This window comes from Trichosurus vulpecula, chromosome 6, assembly GCF_011100635.1.
Source record: "Trichosurus vulpecula isolate mTriVul1 chromosome 6, mTriVul1.pri, whole genome shotgun sequence".
NCBI lineage: Eukaryota > Metazoa > Chordata > Mammalia > Diprotodontia > Phalangeridae > Trichosurus > Trichosurus vulpecula.
Genome location: NC_050578.1, coordinates 26,365,313 through 26,387,384, shown reverse-complemented (window position 1 = coordinate 26,387,384; position 22,072 = coordinate 26,365,313). Strand labels below are relative to the sequence as shown.

The 22,072-nt window shown below is 37.8% G+C and overlaps 1 protein-coding gene across 1 annotated transcript in view; it reads right to left on the bottom strand.

Moving 5' to 3' along the window:
• The window catches only part of LOC118854578 (teneurin-3-like), a 47,516-nt gene extending 38,501 nt beyond the window's left edge, over window positions 1-9,015 (bottom strand). Inside the window, exon 1 of the mRNA XM_036764939.1 lies at window positions 8,753-9,015. Within this exon, the coding sequence (XP_036620834.1) occupies window positions 8,753-8,987 (235 nt within the window). The 5' untranslated portion in view covers window positions 8,988-9,015. The remainder of the gene's footprint in view (window positions 1-8,752) is intronic.
• Between the last annotated feature and the right edge of the window lie 13,057 nt (window positions 9,016-22,072).

The following is a 22,072-nucleotide window of genomic DNA, read 5'->3' as shown; positions in this document are numbered from 1 at the left end:
AGGGTCATAATGTCCAGACTGGTCAAAGGTATAATGTTAATTATTTTGAAATCCTGGAGGTGTTTCTAAACAGAGCCAGGAACTGATTTTTCTTCTTCTCAGACTTCAGTTTTTTGTATGAACAAAACTGTTTCTCCACATAAATTATTTTCAAAATCCACCCTCATGGCCAGTATTCCTTGTTGAGTCTAAGGTCTCAGATGCTTTCATAACCTCCCTAAGCAATGCCCATTTTATGATGAAAGAAGGTAGGAAAAACCTATTCTGTCTTTCATTGCTTTTGTTTGTGTGTGATTATAACCAAACATTTCTTAGATTACAAATGAATCTAAAGTTCTACGAGGACAAATTTTCAAGTATCAAAGACAACTAGTATTTGAGAATTTAGTTGATTTTTATTGATATTTTCTTTAGATATCAACGAGAACTAGAATTTGAGAATTTAGAATACTCCCTAGATGCAGTATACCACTCCTTACTCACAGGTTAGTTTCTCAAGGACTAAAACATCAAATACATGAGTTAGCTAGGAAGTCACAAAATGGATTCAAACTGGGACAGATTTGAACCCTAGATGTTATTGCCAAAAAGCAAAGCATTCCCATAACTGTTGTCAACTCAGCTTTACAGCTTCCAAATACACCGGGTATTTGTCCAAGGTCTAAAAATGTTAAAGTTTAGTTATAAGGAAGTTTTTTAGAAAATCGATTTGAGTAGTAACTCTGGAAAGCATTACTGTGAACTAGGATAAAATGTCACATTACTCAATTTCTATGTATAAACTAGTTGGAGGGAGGGGGAGGATTCATAAACCCAGTGAAATGTTCATTTTCTGGTTGCTTTCCCTATTTCCATTTTAAACAAGAAGATCGATCTGAGAGCCTATAAGATCAGTCTCTATTTTTAGGGCTGTTACAAAACTTAGAATTATCTTGTAAGCATCTGGTTTATCAATAGCAAGATTGTTCTTGGGCTATAGCTGTGCAAGGGCATCATTTTGAGAAAGAACAGACTCCTGGGCAGGGGGGGAGGGTTTTTCACCAAAAAAGGTTGGAATGACAGTAGCTAATATAGTTCTTAGGACAGTTATAAGATTGTTACCTCCACCTACTAGCCAGCAGGCATTGGCTAACAAAGACTCCTCCTTAAGGAGACTACTTTGAGTGGTTAAATGTATTCTGTTCATTTTCAATGGCTGTCCTCCATGCCTTGATTGGTCTCCCTCCTCATTTCTACCTCCTGGCTTCCTTCAAGATTCAGATAAAATCCCACCTTCTACAAGAAACTTTTACTGGTCCTCCTTAATATTAGTGCCTTCTCCTTGAGATTATGTCTAAGTCGTCCTGTGAATATTTTGTTTAGGCATAGTTGTTTAATGTCTTTCCCATTAGACTGTTAACTCTTTGAAGATGGGGGACCATGTTTTTTTTATTTTTTTTGTATCCCCAGTACTTAGTACAGTGCCCAGTACTTAATAGGCATGTAATAAATTCTTGCTGACTTTATAGAGATTTCCAAGGAAACTTCCATTTATTCACGATAATTAGCCTCCCTCACCTTCTATATATTCTTGGCAGCCAATTCAACAACATGTATCCATATTGCAACTGTAGATAGCAGCAAACTAGGAATTCCTGGTGGGTACTCTTGAATAAATTTGGGCTGAGCATGACGACTACATTTCTGTTATTTAGGGTTTAAGCCTCTACTGCATTTCACTTCAGATCACAGACAACTGAAATACAAAGGAAACAGCATGTCTTAACTATAGGACACAAGATTCTTCCAATACTCTAGATACTACCAAGCTGCATTTACAAGTCGCTACTAGGAGGGTTGGCCAAGTGATAAATTTTCCATTCAGTTATTCTATAATATATGGTAACTCCCCCACCCCAGATTATATATTGGACTTAAACATGGTGATAAAGAAAGTTCTATAATTTCTTATCATTTTATTTTGGAATAAATTTTTATGGCTAATTTTGGTTTTTATATCACTTGCATTTCCCAGTGCATTCCTGCACATTCTTCCTCCCAGAGAGCCATCCTTTATGAAAAAAAAAGCATAGAGGGGGAAAACGTTCAGCAAAACTAACCACTGTAACGAACAAGTCTGATGCTACATTCTGTGTTCCAAAACTTACCTGTGTGAGCAAGGGGGGAGCAGTTTGTTTAATCATTTTTAAGGAACATAAAAGTGGAACACAGACACATTTTAACCAAGGGAGGGTAACTACACCTTGAAAAAAACCACCAGTGGCTAGAATGCTAGTAGCAGTGTACTATGGCACAGTGTCTAGTTGTTTATCATATTATTTATTTTTTAATAAAAAAGATCAGAAAGTTATATAGGGAGCAGGCAGCAAAGAATGTCTAATTTCCTAAGTTATTTCATAATTCATGCTTGGAGAATAGTTGTTTAATAAAGCGATAGGTTCATACATATATAGGTTTATATGAATATTTGTAATTCCTACTTCATTTATCATTATTAAATGAGATAATATTTGTAAAGTGCTTATTAGCACAGAGCCTAGCACATTTAAGGTGCTTAATTAGTGTCTATTCTTACCCCTCCTCCAACTTTTTCATGTTTCAAAAGAGAGAGTGGTAGTTGGGAGAAAATTCAATAATAATAATAACTTCTGTTCATCCATCTATCCATCCATCCATCCATCCATCTATCCATCTATCTATCTATCTGTCTATCTATCTGTCTAATTATCTATCTATCCAACTATCTTTCCACCCATCCATCCATCCATCCATCTTCTGTATTACACATGTGTGTATGTACACACATATATCCATATGTAAATATGTATGTTTTTCACTTAACTTTTATGAAAAGCTTTCCTTATAACAACCCTAAAAATTAGAGTGCTCAAGAATTCGTCTCCCCATTCCAGCTATGAGAAATTGCAGTTCAGAGAGATAAATGACTTATCCATTTACCCAAAGTCAAAAGTACCTATTTACAAATGAAAACAGGCATTGCCACAACATTAGTCTAAACTGTACTCGTTTATATGTAAAAAAACCCCACAAGTTTCTTACATCACAGAAAAACCTTCCATCCAGTTATACAACTAGAAAGGTCAGGACAAGTCAACCTTTCTAGATTTAGGTGACTTCTTTTCACATACTTGAAGCAGCTAACTGACCCAATAGGTAGAATTTCCCCACCTCTGTCCTTTTTTTCTGTATAGGATGGCTCTCTAGCAGGAAGAATGTGCAGGAATACACTGGGAAATGCAGGTGATATAAAAACCCAAAATAGTCATAAAAGTTTATTCCAAAATAAAATGATAAGAAACTACAGAACTTTCCTTATCACCATGTTTAAAGATATATACTTGTAATCAGGAAAATTTGCCTTGGAAACCTGCCTCAGACACTTACTAGCTGGGTGTCCCTGGGCGAATAAGTCATTTAAGCTCTCTCAACCTTAGTTTTCTCTTCTGTAAAGTGGGGATAACAACAGCACCTGCCTCAATAAGGAGATAAAATATGGGAAGAGCTTTGTAAACCTCACAGTGCTATGAAAATGCTATTAGCTATACTTCCAGCTAAACTTGACTGCTTGCTGCTGTACAAATAAATCCTACCCTTCTCTCTATCTATAACTTTGCTCACACAATCCCTAGACCCTAGAATGAGTTGCTTCAGCCCCATTGTCCCAACCAGAGACCCTCAGAAGTCTTCCATTGCAACTTCTGTCTCTACGATTGCCTTTAGAACACACCCTGACGAGTAGTCAGCCAAGCTTCGCTTGCCTCTAGAAATGGGGAACCCGCTACTTTCCGTTTCAATTTGGAAGGGAAGCCCACTCCAGTTTGGAGAGGAGAATTGACAGAAAGTTTTTCCTTACATTGATTCGACTTTTATCTTTCTAAAACTTCTGCCATTGTTCCTAGTTCTGCCCTCTGTGGCCCCGTGGAACAAGTGTAATCCTCCTTTCATATGTTAGTTCTTCAGATACTGGAGGAGACCTATCCTTCCTACTTGGTCTCTTCCAGCCTTCACAGTCCTGACTACCCTCTTCTGGGGAGCAGTTCAGCAGTGGCCTTCCTAAATGGGGTGCCAGAACTGCAGTAATATCTGTCCAACTGCTGGAAATCCAAAAGTCATTCAAGATCTCCAGCTAAAGGTCTTCTCATTCTCCTTGGAAATCTCACAAGACATTTTACTTCTGTTCCATTATCATAATCTAAGTGGTATTTATACTTACTTCTGAACTGATCTGCCTACCTAGACCGTAAGCTTCTTAGAAGCAGGATCTGTATACACACACACACACACACAGACATACATCTATGTATATGTGTATATGTACATTTATATATATATATATGTATATATATATATGTATGTGTGTAGGTATGTGTGGACCAACACATATAATGTATATGTGTGTGTATATATATATATATATGTGTGTGTGTGTGTGTGGGTGTGTGTGTGTATTTATATATGTCTTTCTTCTTTTCACAAGTCTCCAGTACCTAGCCATACTGTTCTATACACAGCAGATAGATAATAGATATTTCTTGAATTAAATCAAATTAAGGACTGAAGCATCTTTTTAGTTTAAAGACAAGGCTATATTGGTACATGTACACAAAATAACAAACAATGAATGAAAATGAAATAAAAAAACAACTCAAGATGTTAAGCACTGAGTATATAAAAACAAAAGTGTGGAGACTATATATATGTAATATGTGTATGTATATGTATATATACCCACACACACATATACATACACATACACACATATGCACACACCAATACACATAAACATATATACACACATACGTGTGTGTGTATATGTACATGTGTGCACACACATACATGTACATATACATATATACATACATGTAGGGGAACTGTGACGAGGGCAAAACCTCATGGATTTAGAGCTAAAAGGGGACCACAGACATCACTGAGTCCAAACTTCTCATGTTACAGATGAGGAATATGAGTCCAAGAGAGATAAAGGGGTTTGCCCAAGGTTTCTCAAGTAGTAAATGAGACAATCAGGATTTGGAGGGTTATTATGGGCATTGTGAGCATAGGGTAGCTGAATGCCATACTATTCCCAGTTTAAAAAATAAGTAGTATTGATTTAATTAATATTTCCAAAGAAAGAGATTAAATTGGGGGGAGGCAGGAGGCAGGGCAGAAGGCATAACTACCCTTTTTAACAGTTTTTTTAAAAATCCTTGACTAATACTGGTATTTAATTTCTATTATGTACATGGTGGCTGGCTCATCACATGATACTTTTTCAGCCTCAGTAACGCCTAACAACTGCTTAGTAAGGGCATGGAGATGTGGCTCTATATGTCAATGGAACAACGAAATCATGGATCCTTGAAATACTGAATTGTATGTGGTAACAACAGCGGTAAGCACATGTTGCCCATGGTATAATTAATCTGACGGCACAATAGCAACTGGAGGGAATATTAGACTTAGAAAATTAGAAAATATTCTGAGAAAATAAAAGACAGAAGTTTTTCACAAAGTTTGCTAAGTGTAACAAACACATGGCCTTTTACATACTCTACTCTTCTATGGCCCTCCTGCCCCAATCATAACTTCAGTGAAGGAAAAAAAAGCAACATCACGGAGTGCAAGAAGGCACAGAGAACAACCCGCAGCCCAAATGAGGGAGAAATGGGTGTCTATGAAGGTGTCAGACTAAGTTTTTTGAGACTGGCTTCCTTGCTTAATAGAGTGTACAGTTATAAGCATTCCCAGACTGCCCCATTAAAAAAGTATTAATTTGACTACCCTAAGGGTAAGAAAGGAATTCATTCAGTCCTTGGTCTGTCTTTTTAGATCAACAGCAAAGGTGTTACACGTGCTATTTATTGGTTTTTATGATGTAGTGACACATTCCCCAGAAATCTGACTAAAATCCCTTTCACTTGCTTCATAAAGTCAAAGAGTAATTACCACATTTTGGATTGCCCATTTTCTCCTTTGGATATAGTTGGTTTTGTCTGTATTTTCTGGAAATTATGGATTTCTTTTTTTTAATTAAAGCAGCTGAATTTATTAATATTTTTTGGGCAGTGCTAATTTCTTTTTCCTCTAATTCCTTCAACTCTGCTGTTTTCCAACTTTCTTTTCCTGGGCTGCTGTTGCTTCCCACCCACCCCCCTTTCCAAGCTTCCTTGTTTAATTCCCCTTTTTTAAGAACACCCCTAAGAACTACCAAGCCTTGGCTCACACAGAATGGATAATAGTACCACATGGTCCCATAAGGGGGGCTTGAGGCCTAGAATTTCTACAGATGGTATCGCTATGTCATCATAAAGAGCCTGGGTTGTATTAACACTGCCCAGGAGGTAAACATTTCAATTCTCTATTTTTAACCCCTCTAAACATCCATTCTCTGCCAAAGCTGAATGCTTGCTTGGGGTGGAGCTGGGCCTTCCAAATTTTATAATTTTACTACCACATGTGCAGTGTGCTGCTTAGAACTTCTTTCTCCCAATGTTCCCTGTGTAGTTGCTTCTCAGATGGCATAAACACAGTTATTTTTTGCTAAAGAAAAGTGAAATTGTATACTGGGCCCAAAATGTATGTATTTCTATCTACCCACCCTCATTCTTTCTTTTGAAATAACCAGTGTTGACAGTGGGCTCCGACCTGAATTGTGACAAGTCTAGAGCACAATGTTGTAGAAGGAGGGAATGTTCTCCTTTAAAGGCACAACTTAATTAAAGGCTAGATGCTATTGGATATTTCTCTTCTACTAAAGGCACCTTTCTCCATTTCTGTTCTATATACCCCACAAAAAGGGCCAAATGAAATTTTAAAATGCTTTATTTCTTGTAATAAGTAGCACCACTAATAACCCATAAGCTATTATGTAGACATAGTTATTCCCACATGAATATCAAGTGATTTTTTGACAAAAGCAGATTTCAGGGAAACATTTGTAGAAGCAACTCTGGTGTATCAGAAGGAAAAGGCTCATAGAGTTGTTGAAATTTTCGTAATTTCCAGAATCCTTTAACATTTTAAAAACTCATATTACATCAATGCCTATAACACTAATGTGTAATAACTAAAAAGAGGGTAACATTTTCTGTTCTTTTACTCATTCTTCCAGCAAACTTCATAAACATTCAATGTCACTTACCAACTCTTTTTTTTCTTTTTTGGCTACCTAATTCTTGGTTTTAGATTTAAAAAAAAAACCTGAATAACTATGGATGAGGAAAAAATTTAGTTCTACTTTCTTTTTGAGTTTTAGAGAGTTGTCTATTAAAGTCCTGATAAACTTTTCAGTTTAGACCTGTATAGTATCTTAAGGGCCATGACATCCAGTTAGCTTATAAAGGCTATCTAGTCTATGTACTAAGGTATGGAGGAGCATCTAAGTGGAGAGGATGCCCATATCAATAAAATCATAGATATTGCAAAGCTTGCAGTCAGTATCTTGGAGGGTGTACCTTAAAGCCTCAATTTAAAAAAATGAAAAAAGTAAAAATTTAGAAAAAATGAAGAAAAGACTAGGAGGGAACAAAGTTATGGAAATCCTAACCACCACAAGGAAGTACAAGGCAAAAATAAAAACAGCCCTATAAAAAGTGGAACAAATTTATAAAAGATTGAACCATCATGGCTGATTTTTAAAAACTGACTTTCAGGGAGACAAACCAGGACCTTCCACAAGAAATCCCTTCATGCCACCATCTGCTGCTACAGAATTCTGGGCAGGACAAACAGTACTGATCAACTTTATCAATGAATATGTTCTTAGAGTCACTTTCCTGGGAGAAAGGTACACAGAGTGGACTTCTCTTCTACCTGGTGAATCACTTATTTTCTTCAATGTTTAGCTTAAAAGCCACCTCCTATATAAGGCATTTCTTAACCCCATCCCCAGCATCTTGTGATCCCCTCTTACTAAATTATATTTATTTTTGTGTATATTTTGTATATTCTTATATATGCTCATAGTTTCTACTTTGACATAAAGTAAATTACTTGAGGACAAAGATGGTTCTGTGTTTCTCTCTGGTATCCCCAGAGTTTAGTACAATATGCTTTGTACCTAATTAACACTTAACAAATGCTTGTTGATTGAAAAGAGGAGGGTTTCTTTACTTACCATTTTCCCTCTTGTTTGCTTACTACCTAGGAGACAGAGCTCAGCTACCAACAGCTCTCTCTCTCTATATATATGTATATGTATGTGTGTGTGTGTGTGTATATGCATGTATATATGTATATGTGTGTATATATGTGTGTATATACATATATATACACATACATACACACAATATATACATATTCATCATGCATAGAGCCCCCATTTGGGGACACCTAGGCTCCAGCTACTTCTCCATCAGTTACTGACATTTTTATAAGTCCCTAGAACTACTGGGAGAGTCCCAGGAGAGTAAAACGTCTACATGAAGTTGAGTTCCACCTGCTTTGGTCAGTTTCATAGCCATTACCTCTACACTTGCAGAAGATTTCAGAGAGCTATGGAAATGCATTTCTGTGAATCCCTGCCTCACAGACGACTTTTTTGATTTTTTTTATCTGACATATTTTATCTAGTGCTCTCATGAAAAAAAATCACATCAGTGGATAATTTTTCAAAAACCCATCAGAAAAAGGATGATAATACTTGTCCAGGACAAAAAGATATTTCACAAAAACACATGTAATTGACCAACATTTGAGTGTGTCTGGTTGCTGCGTAGGAGAAACTACCTACCTTGCCTGGTGTACTCGTCAGCTTCTCTGTGAACCAAATCCTTTACCCTGTTCCCATAGAGCAGACGAGAGGAATCATGATCAAAAGCTTTCAGGGTTTCACTGGAACTGTAAGACTTCTGGGTAGGCACCCTGCACTCCTCATTGTCGGCTGAAGAATTTGTGTAACGTCGTTGTTCCTTTTCTCGCCTACTCTTTGTCAAGGAGCAATAAGGTCTGCGTTCCTTTACATCCATACTTCATTCCTTCTGTGGGCTCATCAGTCCCGCTTATTGCAAACTCTCTTCAACGTTCAATTGGCACTTGTCTCTAAAAAAAATTTTTAAATATATATCAATGTTTATATGTCTACGTATAGTCAGAATATTTTTGACACTAACTTTTATACTAATAAAATTGCAGATGACCTGACAGGCAATGGAAAAAATCTATGGTCGGTGTAAATAATCTGCATTACATTACCAAGGATGGCATGGATCTGAGAAATAGGAAAACAAAAACAAAAACAAAACCGTACTTCAGAGCTCAGCTCAAATATGAGGCTTTCCCTGATTTTCCAGCTGCTCATCCCTCCCTCCTCAAAGTGTTCTGTATTTACTTTATATATCCTAATATGCATCCATATACCTCCTCTGATAAAGTGTGAGCTCCTTGAGGGCAGGATTTATTTCATTTTTGTCTTCATATCATTGGCACTTAAGTGCCTAGTCTATAATGGGCACTTAATAAATCCTTATTAAGACCACAAATTCATATAAATTAGCCAACCATATATTTACATTTTTTTACCACTCCATGCAATCTTTGCACAGAAAAAGGAGAAAATTAATAACAGCTTGTTTTCTTCTCAGGAGGTTTTTTTTTTCCTTCAGGGAGCTCAAATCCCCTAAAGTTCTTAATTTTTGTGAGCATTTCAGTACAAAAAGATCTGTGTCCGATGGAGCAGATTCATAGCTTCTGTTAAACAGAATGAGAGTTGCATAGCTATTTTGCTGTATCTTATTCTTATAGTTTAGTGAATCAAAAATTTTAGCTTAAGCTCAAATTTCACTAAGGAATCATATCTCACTAAGGAATCACATTATATCATATGTATCATGACCCCTGGTAAAGGTTTTTGAGGCCTCAGTAATGGGAATACTTCCTCTTTCAAGCTTCAGAGATGAACTCTGGTGGGTTTTGAGCTCCAAATTGTTTTCTTCTATCCAGCCCCTCTCCTGCCCATTGAGAAGGCAAGCAACATGATATAAATTATATGTGTGAAATCATGTAAGACATTTCCATATTAGCCGTGTTGCAAAAAACCAAGAAAAATAAAGTGAAAAAATTATACTTCGATTTGTACTCAGAGTTCATCAGTTCTCTCACTGGAGGTGGATCGATTGTGAGTTCTTCAGAATTGTCTTGGATCACTGTATTGCTCTGGGTAGCTAAGTCTGTCATAGTTGATCATCCTTACCACATTGCTGTTACTGTGTACCATAATCTTATTTTGCTCACTTCACTCTGTATCAGTTCATATAGGTCTTCCCAGGTTTTTCTAAAACCATCCCCCTCGTAATTTCTTATAACATAATAGTACTCCATCACAATCATATGCTACAACTTGTTCAGCCATTCCCCAACTGATGGGCATCCCTTCAATTTCCAATTCTTTTCTACCACAAAAAGAGTTGCTGTAAATATTTTTGTGCTAACAGGTTATTTTCCTTTTTCTTTGATCTCTTTAGGATATAGACCTAATAATGGTATTGCTGGGTCAAAGGCTATGCATTTTTATAACCCTTTGGGTACAATTCCAAATTGTTCTCCAGAATGGCTGGACCAGTTCCCAACTCCACCAATAATGCATTACTGTCCCAATTTTCCCACCTCCCTTCCAGCATTTTTCACTTTCCTTTTCTGCCATATTTTCAATCTGATAAGTATTAGGTGGTATCTGAGTTGTTTTAAAATGCATTTCTCTAATAAATAGTGACTTAGAACATTTTTTGAAATGACTACAGATAGCTTTGATTTCTTCTGAAAAGGAGCTGTTCATACCCTTTGATCATCTATCAACTGGCCTTCCCTAATTCTTAATCAATTGTTTTTACCCCAAGTGAAAGAATTCTGAGATACGGTTTTGTTTAGAATCATCTCATTCACAAATATTCCACCATCCCTTCTTCAAGAAACCTTAACTTTTTATAGGTTTGTTTGTTTTCTCAACAAGAGAAGCTGGCAAACTCTTTTTTTTCAGAGTGGAAGCTTCTGTGCTAAAGGAGGTAATATTTGTAAAGTACGTAGCACAGGGCCTAGCATATAGTAGGTGCTTAATAAATCCTTATCTCTATCCTTCCTAATTGCACACTCACGTTCTAATATTCTGTCTCTGTATCTGTGTTATCTCTGCATATTATCCTGCAGGCACACTCTTTGGGGATCTGAACTGTGCCAGTCAGCAGTGAAATAACTGGAGTGAGGGTACTAGGGCTTTTTTCCTGGGGACCAAAATTTATAGGGTGCTGACAATATTTCTACTCCTTCAGCAAGTAAGAATAAATGAGCTTAGCACACAGGAAAAATAATCCCTTAAAACAGGAAGCTGCCTCATACCAGGTGAGCTGCTTCTCAGCCAAGCTAGACCTGCTTCCCATTCAGAGTGGTCTACACACACACACACGCACACACGCACACATGCAAAGGCAATGTCCTGGTTCCCTCCCCAGTATGGGTCTTGTGACCCAGAAGTCCAAGGTGTCTCCCTGAGGTCTCAAACTTTTCCAGCTGAATCTGGTTTTTAAAATTGATTTAATGGATTTCTCCACCTTCTTTGAAGAGGCTGGGGACAATGAATATATATGTACATATATATATATATATATATGTGTATATATATGTATATATACTGCATATATTGCCAGACTTAGCTTATGTATTCAGTTGATTTGCTGATCTGATTTTTAAATCTTTTTTAAAAAATCCTTTCTCTCGCTCTCTCTTCCTTCCCTTCTCCCAAGAGTTTGTTTCCCCATCTCACCCAGGCTGGAAGTACAAGGGTTATCCACGGGTCAATCTTGCCACTGATCTGTATGAGAACATTGACCTTCATTTATGACTGAGGCAGTTCACTCCTCACTAGGCCACCTGGTAGACCCAAGCTCCCAAAATGTCCCAAGAGTAACACTATCTATTTGGTATAGACAGGCACTCCATTGGTACAGGTTGTAGCAACTCAAAACTCTTGTCCTCAGGAGAACTGTTAGCCTCCAGGTCCTGGGCAGGGAGGAATAAAGGTTTGCGCCACCACGCTTGGCTTTTTAAATTCTTTCTTACAAGAAAAGAGCTCTCTGCATAAGACAGGGGAAGTGATATATTTGGAAATGAAGGTGATGAAAATATTTCAATAAAAATCTTTTCAAGAGTTTGAGAGTACCTTTAATGTTGCTGGTCAATGCTACATTTTTATGGTGCTTGAACTGGGCACCGGAACTGCTAGTTTCAAGTTTTCTATCTAAACATGGCAATACTCAAGGCTGGGGGTGAGGTAGAACAGGTAGGACCCAGCATCTATCCACCATTATAACAGAAGCCACATAGACTGAGGAAGCCTGCTACTCCTCCCCCATTCTCATTTTCTCCACACTTCCTAAATCCAGGCTTGTCCCAAATCTCTGTGGTTCTAGCCCCAAACCACCTACAACCTCATGCACTAACTCACAATCTCAAATTCTACATTACTGACACACACTCTCTCTGTTTCAGACCACAAGTCTCCGGTGCCATGCCACTAACACTCCACTCATACTTCATTTCTAGAAGGTGGCCTACTGAATCTGCCAAGAGAAGTTCTACGGGACATGCATGCATGCAAGAGAACCCTTCTCTTTCACTGGTATTTGCAGATCCCAGGCAATAAGTACATCTAAAAAAAGGGTCAACAGCTTATAAAAGGTCTAAGGTGTAGGGTGGTCATTTTAGGGCCAATTAAAATTTTATATCCATGCAAATCCAATGCAAAGTTACCCCGGCTTTGCAATAACTATTAACAGCCCCTACTGTAAAATCCTCACCATTCTACGGACTGGTCACTGACATCATCAGTCAGTCAACAAGCATTTATTAAACAGCCGCTATGGGCCAGGCACTGCACTAAGGGCTGGAGATAACAATAAAGGCAAAGGGAAGACAATACTCTCAAGGAGCTCGTGTACATCCCTTTTTAGCATCATTCCTATACAAGTGACTGCCCCGTGCAATGTTCCCCAGAATCAACTACTGAAGTTAGGTGGGGGCATGCCTGCCTGACCTGAAGGACTTTCCTGTCTTTATTCTTTATCACTTTGCTTATTTTACTACAAGTGTCCTTGAAGGTTCCATCCTCAACCCTCTTCTCTTTTTCAATAGTTTGGAAGTGTCTGTGAGTCTGGATTTCTTTTCTATTTACATAATTCAGTAATCTCCTCTGAGCAAATTATTTCCCAATCTACTTTGCCACCTGGTCTTCTTTGCTGAATCTGGGTCCTTATCTCTGTCACTTTTATTCAAATGTCTTGCCTCCATCTAAAATAGAATAGTTCAATTTTCTTCTCAATCAGACGTCTATACCACTCCTTCCCATATTTCCAAACATGCATTCAAGAAGCTGTCCCTAATTTCCCTCTTCCTCTCTCACTCACATCCCTTTTCCTTGTCATTTTACCGAATTCCATTTCTTTCCTGTCGTACCTACAGCCAGCCATCGATAGAAAGACAATTCTGGTAAAACTCATTTCGGGGCTCCAGAGCCTACTTTTTGCATAGACCGTCACACCACTCGCACAAGATACACACTCCCCCAAAGTATCTTCAGTCACTTTTGGTTGTGTCCTTTTTGGGGTTTTATTGGACAGGATGCGGGAGTGGTTTGCCATTTCCTTCTCCAGGTCATTTTATAGATGAGGAAACTGAGGCAAACAGGGTTAAGTGATTTGCCCGGGGTCACACAGCTACTAAGTATCTGAGGCCAGATTTGAACTCATGAAGAGCAGTCTTCCTGACTCCCGGCCTGGTACTCCATCCGCTGTGCTACCTGGAGGTCCCCCTCACCCTGCAATATATATTGCCTGCCGATAAAAAAAATAATTAAAAAGAGGATTATCTTTTCACGTGAATTTACATTTTTGCTATTGAATTTCACTAGGTATGAGCAATACTTGCTGATACCGCATCTGGATTATTGAACTCCTCTTCAATGTGTTCTGATAGCCTTCCTGCTTCTCTAGTTACCCCCTAATCATTACTGTGTCAAACTTTTTTTAAACTTTTCTTAACACCTTTTTTTTTTCAATCCTTCCAATAATTTTTCTAGATTCCTCCATTTTTTCAATCTTTGGCTTTCCTGTCACATTAAAATAGTTTTGAACCTCCACCATTATCTTCAAATGTTAAGGGCACAGTGAATGCCTTTGTACTGGATAATTAAAATGACAATTCACAGACATAGGAGCTTACTATCAATCCATTCTTTCACTCTTTTTGTTTAAACTTGTTCACATTTGTTTGGTTCAAACAAACGTTTGCTTCTGACTTATTTATCCATTAGAGTTTTATAAACATATTTGATTTCAAGCAAACTAATTAACCAACAGTCTAAGAGAGTCTTAAGCTCTCCAGAAGAAAAGAGATACATAAATCTAATAAATGATCCTCAAGGAGTATTTAATTGATGAATCAAATGCAAGTCAAAGCTGAAAAATGATAGATGTTGTGGGGTTTGAAGTGTTTTTTTTTTCTTTTGAAAAAGTCTTATTTCTTGAGCTAATTAATGCAGATTTTAAAATAATGTGCATTGTATTTTATACACACACATTTAATTGGTATTCTTATGTTTTAAAATTCGACAGTTTGGGAAGATTGAAGGATTTTTTTCCTGTTCATATTTTTCACTTTTCTAATGGAAACACTGGAGACACTAGGGATAGACATTTCTCAGACATCATTTTAATACTGTGGCTTACTTTGTTTCAGCCTATGAATATAAAAGGTTTTCTTTCTACTACGTAGTTTTACAATCCAGAAAATGAAATAAACACTTACTTCTATAACATGATAATGTAAAATTATATTATCATAATTAAAGGTTTCAATTTCTACTCTTTTTGTTTTTTTAAACATAGCTTATAAAGAAATGCAAATTGAGCTTCTAAGAAATAACTAGTGAAATAGGGATTCCTGTGTTAGTAGAAAATCCTGTGTTAGTGCAAATTGTAAAGGTCTTTGTCACCAAACACCTGAGGTTTTCATTATTCTTGAAAGCTATCCAAAGTGCCATGAGAAATCGAAAACACTGTTCGACCATCAAAGACAAAAACAATTTGATCTTAAAGAAAAGTCTTCAAGGATTTGCAGCTCTTCTTCATAATAATAAAAAGTCCTTTGCATCAGGAATTTCATTATTACACAGAGTTCAAACTCTTCAAAGATTTAATCTACACTATAATGTTTGCAAGTAGCGATATGCTTCTCAGACAAGTCAATGAATTCAATACGACTTCAAAAGGCAGTTTTCTGGGTTATCTACTGCAGCTCCACTCTAAGAATGAGAAGGTTGGAAAATGCAGGCTGTTTAAGTAAATTGATGAAGTATTTTGATGATGATGACATTGTCATACGTAAGGATAGGGACAATTTTGTTCATATTGTACATATAGCAGTGAAGGAAAGCTACTTTTTTTGCCTGGTTAATTTGGCCAATTTCTCGTAAATAATACCCATCGCAAATAGGTGCAGCACAGAAGAACCTGAAACATATTGCTGTACTTGCTTCTTCTCAGAATACAAATAATACTTGATGTCATAGTTTAGGTTTTGTGACAAAATCAAAGAAATTCATTATTTTCCAAGGTTTGTTGTGAAGAATTTTTAAGTGGTTTTGTTGTTCGAGCTTTCTTTGACAGCTCAACAGCACAAAGCTTTGCACATAGTATACACCTAGTACATGCTTTTTGAAGTGAATTGCTACATCCAGTCAGCCATTCATTCTAATATGTTTTTTAAGTTTCTGTGTACAAGGTACCTCGTTGAGGATACAAAAAAATGCACAGTTGTTGACCTCAGGAAGACTATAGACTAGTCAAATGAAACTGTCCACAAAATTTCAGAACCATTTGTTTCATATTCCCCCTTTTTAAAGAAGAAAGACTTATTTTGCTCTCTCAAAGTAACACAGAAAAACTAAAATACAAGTACCTACTCTCAAGTTGTACATAATCCATTCTATAAACCTGTCAATCTATATAATCCAAAGTGGTTAGGTAAGGCAGGACTATGGTTCAGTCATATTATAAATATGGAAACTCCACCTTTTATAACCTCCTAATTTCAGTTTCCTGCAGTTGTCTTAAAAGTGAAATTTTGGAAAAATAATCCATCTCTAAATCGAGAAACTGTCTTTAAGCCTTTTCCAATGACTACATTTACTCGGCAGCTATATAATAAATACAATAAAATGACTAAGATCTGAAAATCAGAAAAATGGATTTTCAAAGTCTGGGTATCTTAAGTAATTTAAAAAGCCCACTAGTCAAATTTCCCAATTGTTGTCATCTCTCCTGCAACATGAGTCCTACAACCATGTGGGAATCACTCAAATACTCTCGTGAACAGATTATGCTTTGGCTTTTTATTATAGGTTGAAAAAGCTTACACAAAACAATAGACACAATACAGAAAAATAGTGCAGTTTATCAGACACATAAATCAGATGAAAGATTTAAGTTGAGATAATGCTCCTTGTGAACGATATTATAGAAACTTTTGACTTTAGTTACTAGCAATTTGTCTCATTTTATAGACCAATATTTATGATTTATTACCATTTAGCTTAGTTAACAGAACATACGTATTTTCTACCCTAAAAACCATTTCTAAGTATTTCCTTTAATGAAGAGGAATTTTAATGTCAATTGAACACAAGAGGAAATCAAAGGCCATTACTGATTTAAGAGAAATTTTGGAGCAGAGGAAGCAAATTTACAAATCAAGGATGGGATATGGTAGAGTGTGAAAGTGAAATGAAGTTATGGGATTTTTTTTATATTATGGGACAACTTTATGACTGAAATGGGTAAATTTTGAACTTCCTATTAAAGAACACAAAGAAAAATATATCTGGGATGCTTATAGGAAAAAGGTTAAGGTATAGAATAAAAAGTACAGGATAAAAGAGGGAAATAGGGAGCTGAAAATGTAAAAGCTAAAATTAATGCTTACTTGGAAAGGTGTGAGGAGAGTGAAAAATGAGGAGAACAAGGTCAAATGGAAGTTGAGGAGGTCAAAGCAAATTATGGCACATTCTACAAACATCAAAAAAAATAAAGATCAATAATAAATTAAAATACAATGTTGATAGCAAAATGCTTTTTACTAAGAATAGCAAATATATAAATGAGGATAATAAAGACACAAATGACATGTTAAATTGGATTGCATTAAATGGAAAAGAGGAAATTTTAAGATTGGAAAACAAATTAGTAAAAGAGAAAAAATATTAAAACCCTTACTATATCTGAAATATTTATTTTGAAAAGATTTATCTTTAGAAGAAAAAAAGGAAATCTAACACTTTTCTTAAGAAGAAAAAGGTTGATGAGGTTAATCTGTTAATAATAAAAATATTCAAATGAAAGCCAAATGAGAAAGGAACCACATGCCATATGAAGCCTTTTCTTACATGAGAAACTCACCTGTTTCCCACTCTAGATAATTAATCAAAATGAAGATATAACAGAGAGAGTAGACTTCTTTTTAAAAATATAATAATCTAGTCTTTGGGTTTCAAAAGCATGAATAACTGCAGTGAAGTGCACAGTGTAGAGAGAAGGTCATCATCTCCATCCTAAGAATAGATGAGAAAAGGCACTTGAGAATTCAAAAGCAGCTGAGCCTAAGGGAGTGTTCCTTGACTGTAGACCTTTAGGGCAAAGTGTAAATAAGACCCATCAATTCATCTGCCTGCCAGGATCCCATAATATCCATCTGACCAATTTATGCATTTCCATGATGGTTTTAAAACAGTAATCTAGAATCACCTTTTATCTCTTCATTCATCTGTACCTCAAATGAACCAGTCCCTAGAATATTCTAGTATTCGTGATATCAGGTTCAGATGAAAAAACGTTGGAATCACATGTCGCATGTGAAGGTGATAGACAGCAGCGATAGAAATGATGAAAAATACATTCCTAGCCCTCCAAAAGGGTGCGTGTGAGCACAGGTGCGTGTGCATGCATGTGCGTGTGTGTGTGTGTGTGTGTGTGTGTGTGTGTGTGATAAAAGAAGTAAAACAACAGGATTCACAAGAGCAAATACTCTGCTGGCACTAAATTTCTGACTAGGGTTATTCATACTTCTACGGAACAAGTTAAAAAACCCAACAAGCCTTTTATTAAGTAGCTGCAACGGGGAAAGTGCTGTGCTAGATTTAGGGGGTGGCAAACTCATCTTCATTAATAAATACAACAATAATAATCCCAATAATATACATTGATATAGCCTTAAGATTTACAAAGTATTCCCCTGCCCCTGTGAGGTATAAAGGGCAAATATTAACATCTTTATTTTGTAGAGAAGGGACATGAGACTCAGAGAGGTTGGGAATTACTCATACTCAACCAGCTAATAAGAGTGTGGACTAGAACAGTTATTCATTCAGTTATTTATTCATTTATTCAGCAAGATCCTGAGTGTCTCCTATACACCAGGAAGTGTGCTAGGTGCTAGGAATTCAAAGTCAAAAACAGAACAATCCCTGCCTCCAAGGAGCTTACATTCTAGTAGGGGGAAGTAACATATATGTGGAAAAATAAGTAAAACACATATAGAAAGTAAATAGTGGTAGGAAAGGCCTCCTGTAGGAGATGACATGAATTAAGCCTTCAATGAAACTAAGGATTCTAAAACATGAAGGTGAAGAGAAAATGCTTTTAGGCATATGGTACACAACCCATGGAAAGGAACGGATGGGGGAGGGAGATTCTTGTCTATGGGGAGTAACAAGTAGGTCAGTTTTGCTGAGACAGAGTGTTTGAAGAAAGTAATATGAAACGAGCCTGGAAAAATAGGTTGGAATCAGAATATGAAGGATTTTAACTGCCAAGAGGGTAAGAAAGAATAAAAATGCTAGCCTTCTGCTGAAGGACTTATATGACCAGAGAGGGTTAGTTAGTCCCTTTGTGCCCATGGCAGTGAGTGAAGTCAGAGGACCTGTGTAAAAAAGAGGAAGAACTATATATTCAGTAGAATTAGGAGGAAAAAAAAAACAAAACTTGTGTTCTCCTTCCATCTCTCCCACACCCTTCTCTCCTTTCCTGTCTTGGTCCATCTCCCTCTCCCTCCTTCTCTTTCTGCCCCTGTCTCTCTGTCTGTGTGTCTCTTCTCTTTCCTCCTCCTCTCCCTCATTTTGCCTCAGAAAGAAGAGTGACTAAAAGCATATTACTTTGGGTTCTGGCTCCCCAATTTCACAAAGGCCCTGATTGGGCTAAGAAGCAGCTAGGTGGTGCCATAGTGCAGAGTGTCAGGCCTAGAGTCAGGAACACTCATCTTTCTGAGTTCAAATCTGGCCTCAGACACTTATTAGCTGTGTGACCCTGGGCAAGTCACTTGATCCTGTTTGCCTCAGTTTCCTCACCTATAAAATGAACTGGAGAAGGAAACGGCAAACCCCTCCGGTAATCTTTTCCAAGAACACCCCAAATAGGGTCAAACAGAGTCGGACACGACTGAAAAAGGACTGAACCAACAACTGGACTAAATGGCGTTTGGCTCACTGCTCTGTGGATGTGGATTTAATGAAAGAATATGAATGAGTAAGAAATTCTAGCCCCCTCTCTGCTGCTTACCAGCTAATCTTGGCCAAGCCAAAGTCACTTATTTCTTTGAGACTTTGTTGTTGGGGTTCAGTGGTTTCAGTCGTGTCTGACTCTTTGGGTCCCCATCTGGGATTTCCTTAGCAAAGATACTGGAGTGGTCTGCCATTTCCTTCTCCAGCTCATTTTACAGATGAGGGAACTGAGGCAATCAGGGTTGAGTGACTTGGGCGAGGTCACACAACTAATAAGTGACTGAGGCTGGATGTGAACTCATGAAGATGAGTTTTCCTGACTCCAAACCCAGTGCTCTGTCCACTCGGCCACCTAGCTGCCCAGAGGCTCAGTTATCTGTTACATGAAGGGATTAGACAAGATGATTTGAAAACTTCTCTCCAGCTTTATCATCCTTTGATTCTTTAGGGTTTGGAGTAAGGCAGGATATGACTTGCAGAAGTGGAGGGAGGGCCCAGCAGAGGCCAGACTGACTCAAAGGCTTCTTTGGAGTTTCGGGCCCATTCTGACGCAGGCCCGTCTGATTTTTGAATTGAACTGTTTAGGAATCAAAGTTTCTAACCAACATAGCAATGGTCAACTTACTGCATCTCTAACCAGAGAAATTGTGACATGCATCAAACATGTTGATCTTATAAACCTAGGTTCCTTGCAAGCCCTCTCTGAAGTTAGATTAAAGGGCTCTCTTCTCCCCTCTGGGCCCAGAAGATATTTTGCTGTAACTTCTTAAGCACCAAAGGGAGAAGAACTCGTTACATTTCCCTGTTTGACCAGCGGCAAGGATGCTCCAGCAATCAGAAGCAGCAGAACTAGATTATCTGATTGGGGGGAAAAACGGGATGCTGGAGTTCAAGGCCAGAAAGTGGTAATTGGGAGGAATGGCCTAGCTCTGCTCCAGCCAGCCACCTCTATGCCCTGGACCATTTTTCAAAGCTGGGAAGACTGTGCTGTATTTCAGGGTTTAAGGAGAACATGTCTATTTCCCAGGACTTAGCACAGCACCTGGCTCATAAGAAGGGTTTAATAAATGTTTGTTGACCATTGGCTAACTCTACATGTATAATTCATTGCCAAATCTTGTCCTTTTAACCTTAACAACCTCTCTTGTTTGTGCCATTTTTTCTCCACTCATAAAACCACAACCCCAGCTCGGGCCCTCATCTTTTTTTTGCCAATACTACTATATTAACAGCTGGTCTCCCTCTCTCAAATCTTTTCCCATTCCAATCCTCTTCTGCTGGTGCCAAGTTGATTTTTAGAGTATAGGTACCCGCAAGATCAAATAAAAACTCTTCTATTTCTTCATAACCTCGGCCTTCCCTATTTTTCCAGCTTACTTCTGCCTCCCTTCCTTCTCCTCTATTCACTGTATGATCCAGCCACAATGACTTTCTTGCCTGAAACACAATATTCTTTCTCTCTTTTCTGTGATTTTTGCCTCCTCTGTCCCCCACACCTGGTATGCTCTGCCCTTTTACCTTCTCTTCTTAAGTTTGTCTTGCTCCCTTTGAGACTCATCCATGATGGCAAGCAGGGTGGGACTTTTTGCCTTTGTTTTTTGCTTAGGAGTGCTTCTCAGCACTAAGGGAGTCAAGTACCTTTGATGAGTCTTGCCTTTCAAATGTAAGGCAACCAAGTGCCTTTGATTGAGTCCTTTGTTTGAATCAAGAGTCTTTGATGACCTGCTTAAGAAACCAGAAAGCCCCATATCCCACACCCTTTTGCTAAGTAGGTGCTAAGCCCCAGGGCCTTGAGAAATATATACAAGCTCTGAGGTTGGAGTTTTGTTTTAGGGGCTTACTCACTGGAAGAGTGTAGGTGTGGAGGCTCTGGGTAGTTGTCAAGGTCTCCCTCCCCCCCACATTGACTTTGAAAACCCAGATGTTGGTGCTTTTTTCTCTGGTAACTCTGTATGTATGGCTTTGGTCAGACAGCTAGAAGCCTGTCTGTTGATTTGTGTTATTTGCTCTGTTTATATTTTCTCTGTTCGTAATTTCTGTTTGCATTTGCTTTGAAATTCAGGGTGCTGACTTTTTCCCCTGGACTAAGTGAATGATATATGTATGTTTAATTAAAATGAGATTGTAAACCCCTTAAAAAGTTGCTTTCTTTAGAAAGGCAGATCAAAGAACCTGTGCTGGCAGCCTTCCTGTGTGCTGGTGTTGTTGGTCTCACACAGCCACAGTGGTGGCCAGTAGCTTTGTTGTTACATCATCTCAAATCTCAGCTTCTCTAAGAGGCCTTTCCTGTTTCTCCCACCCCAGCTACTAATGCCTTCCCCTTCCATGTTACCTTCCCATGGGGGCCACCTCTAGTCATCCTGATCTATGTCTTGCTCGTGGACCCAGATGGCTGCAGAGGAGAGAGTGAGGCTGGTGACTTTGCATAGCCCCACCTCACTTAAATCCAATTCACTTGCAAGTTATGGTATCACCTGATGTCATGGTTGTCTTCAAGAATGAAGGACAAAGAACAAC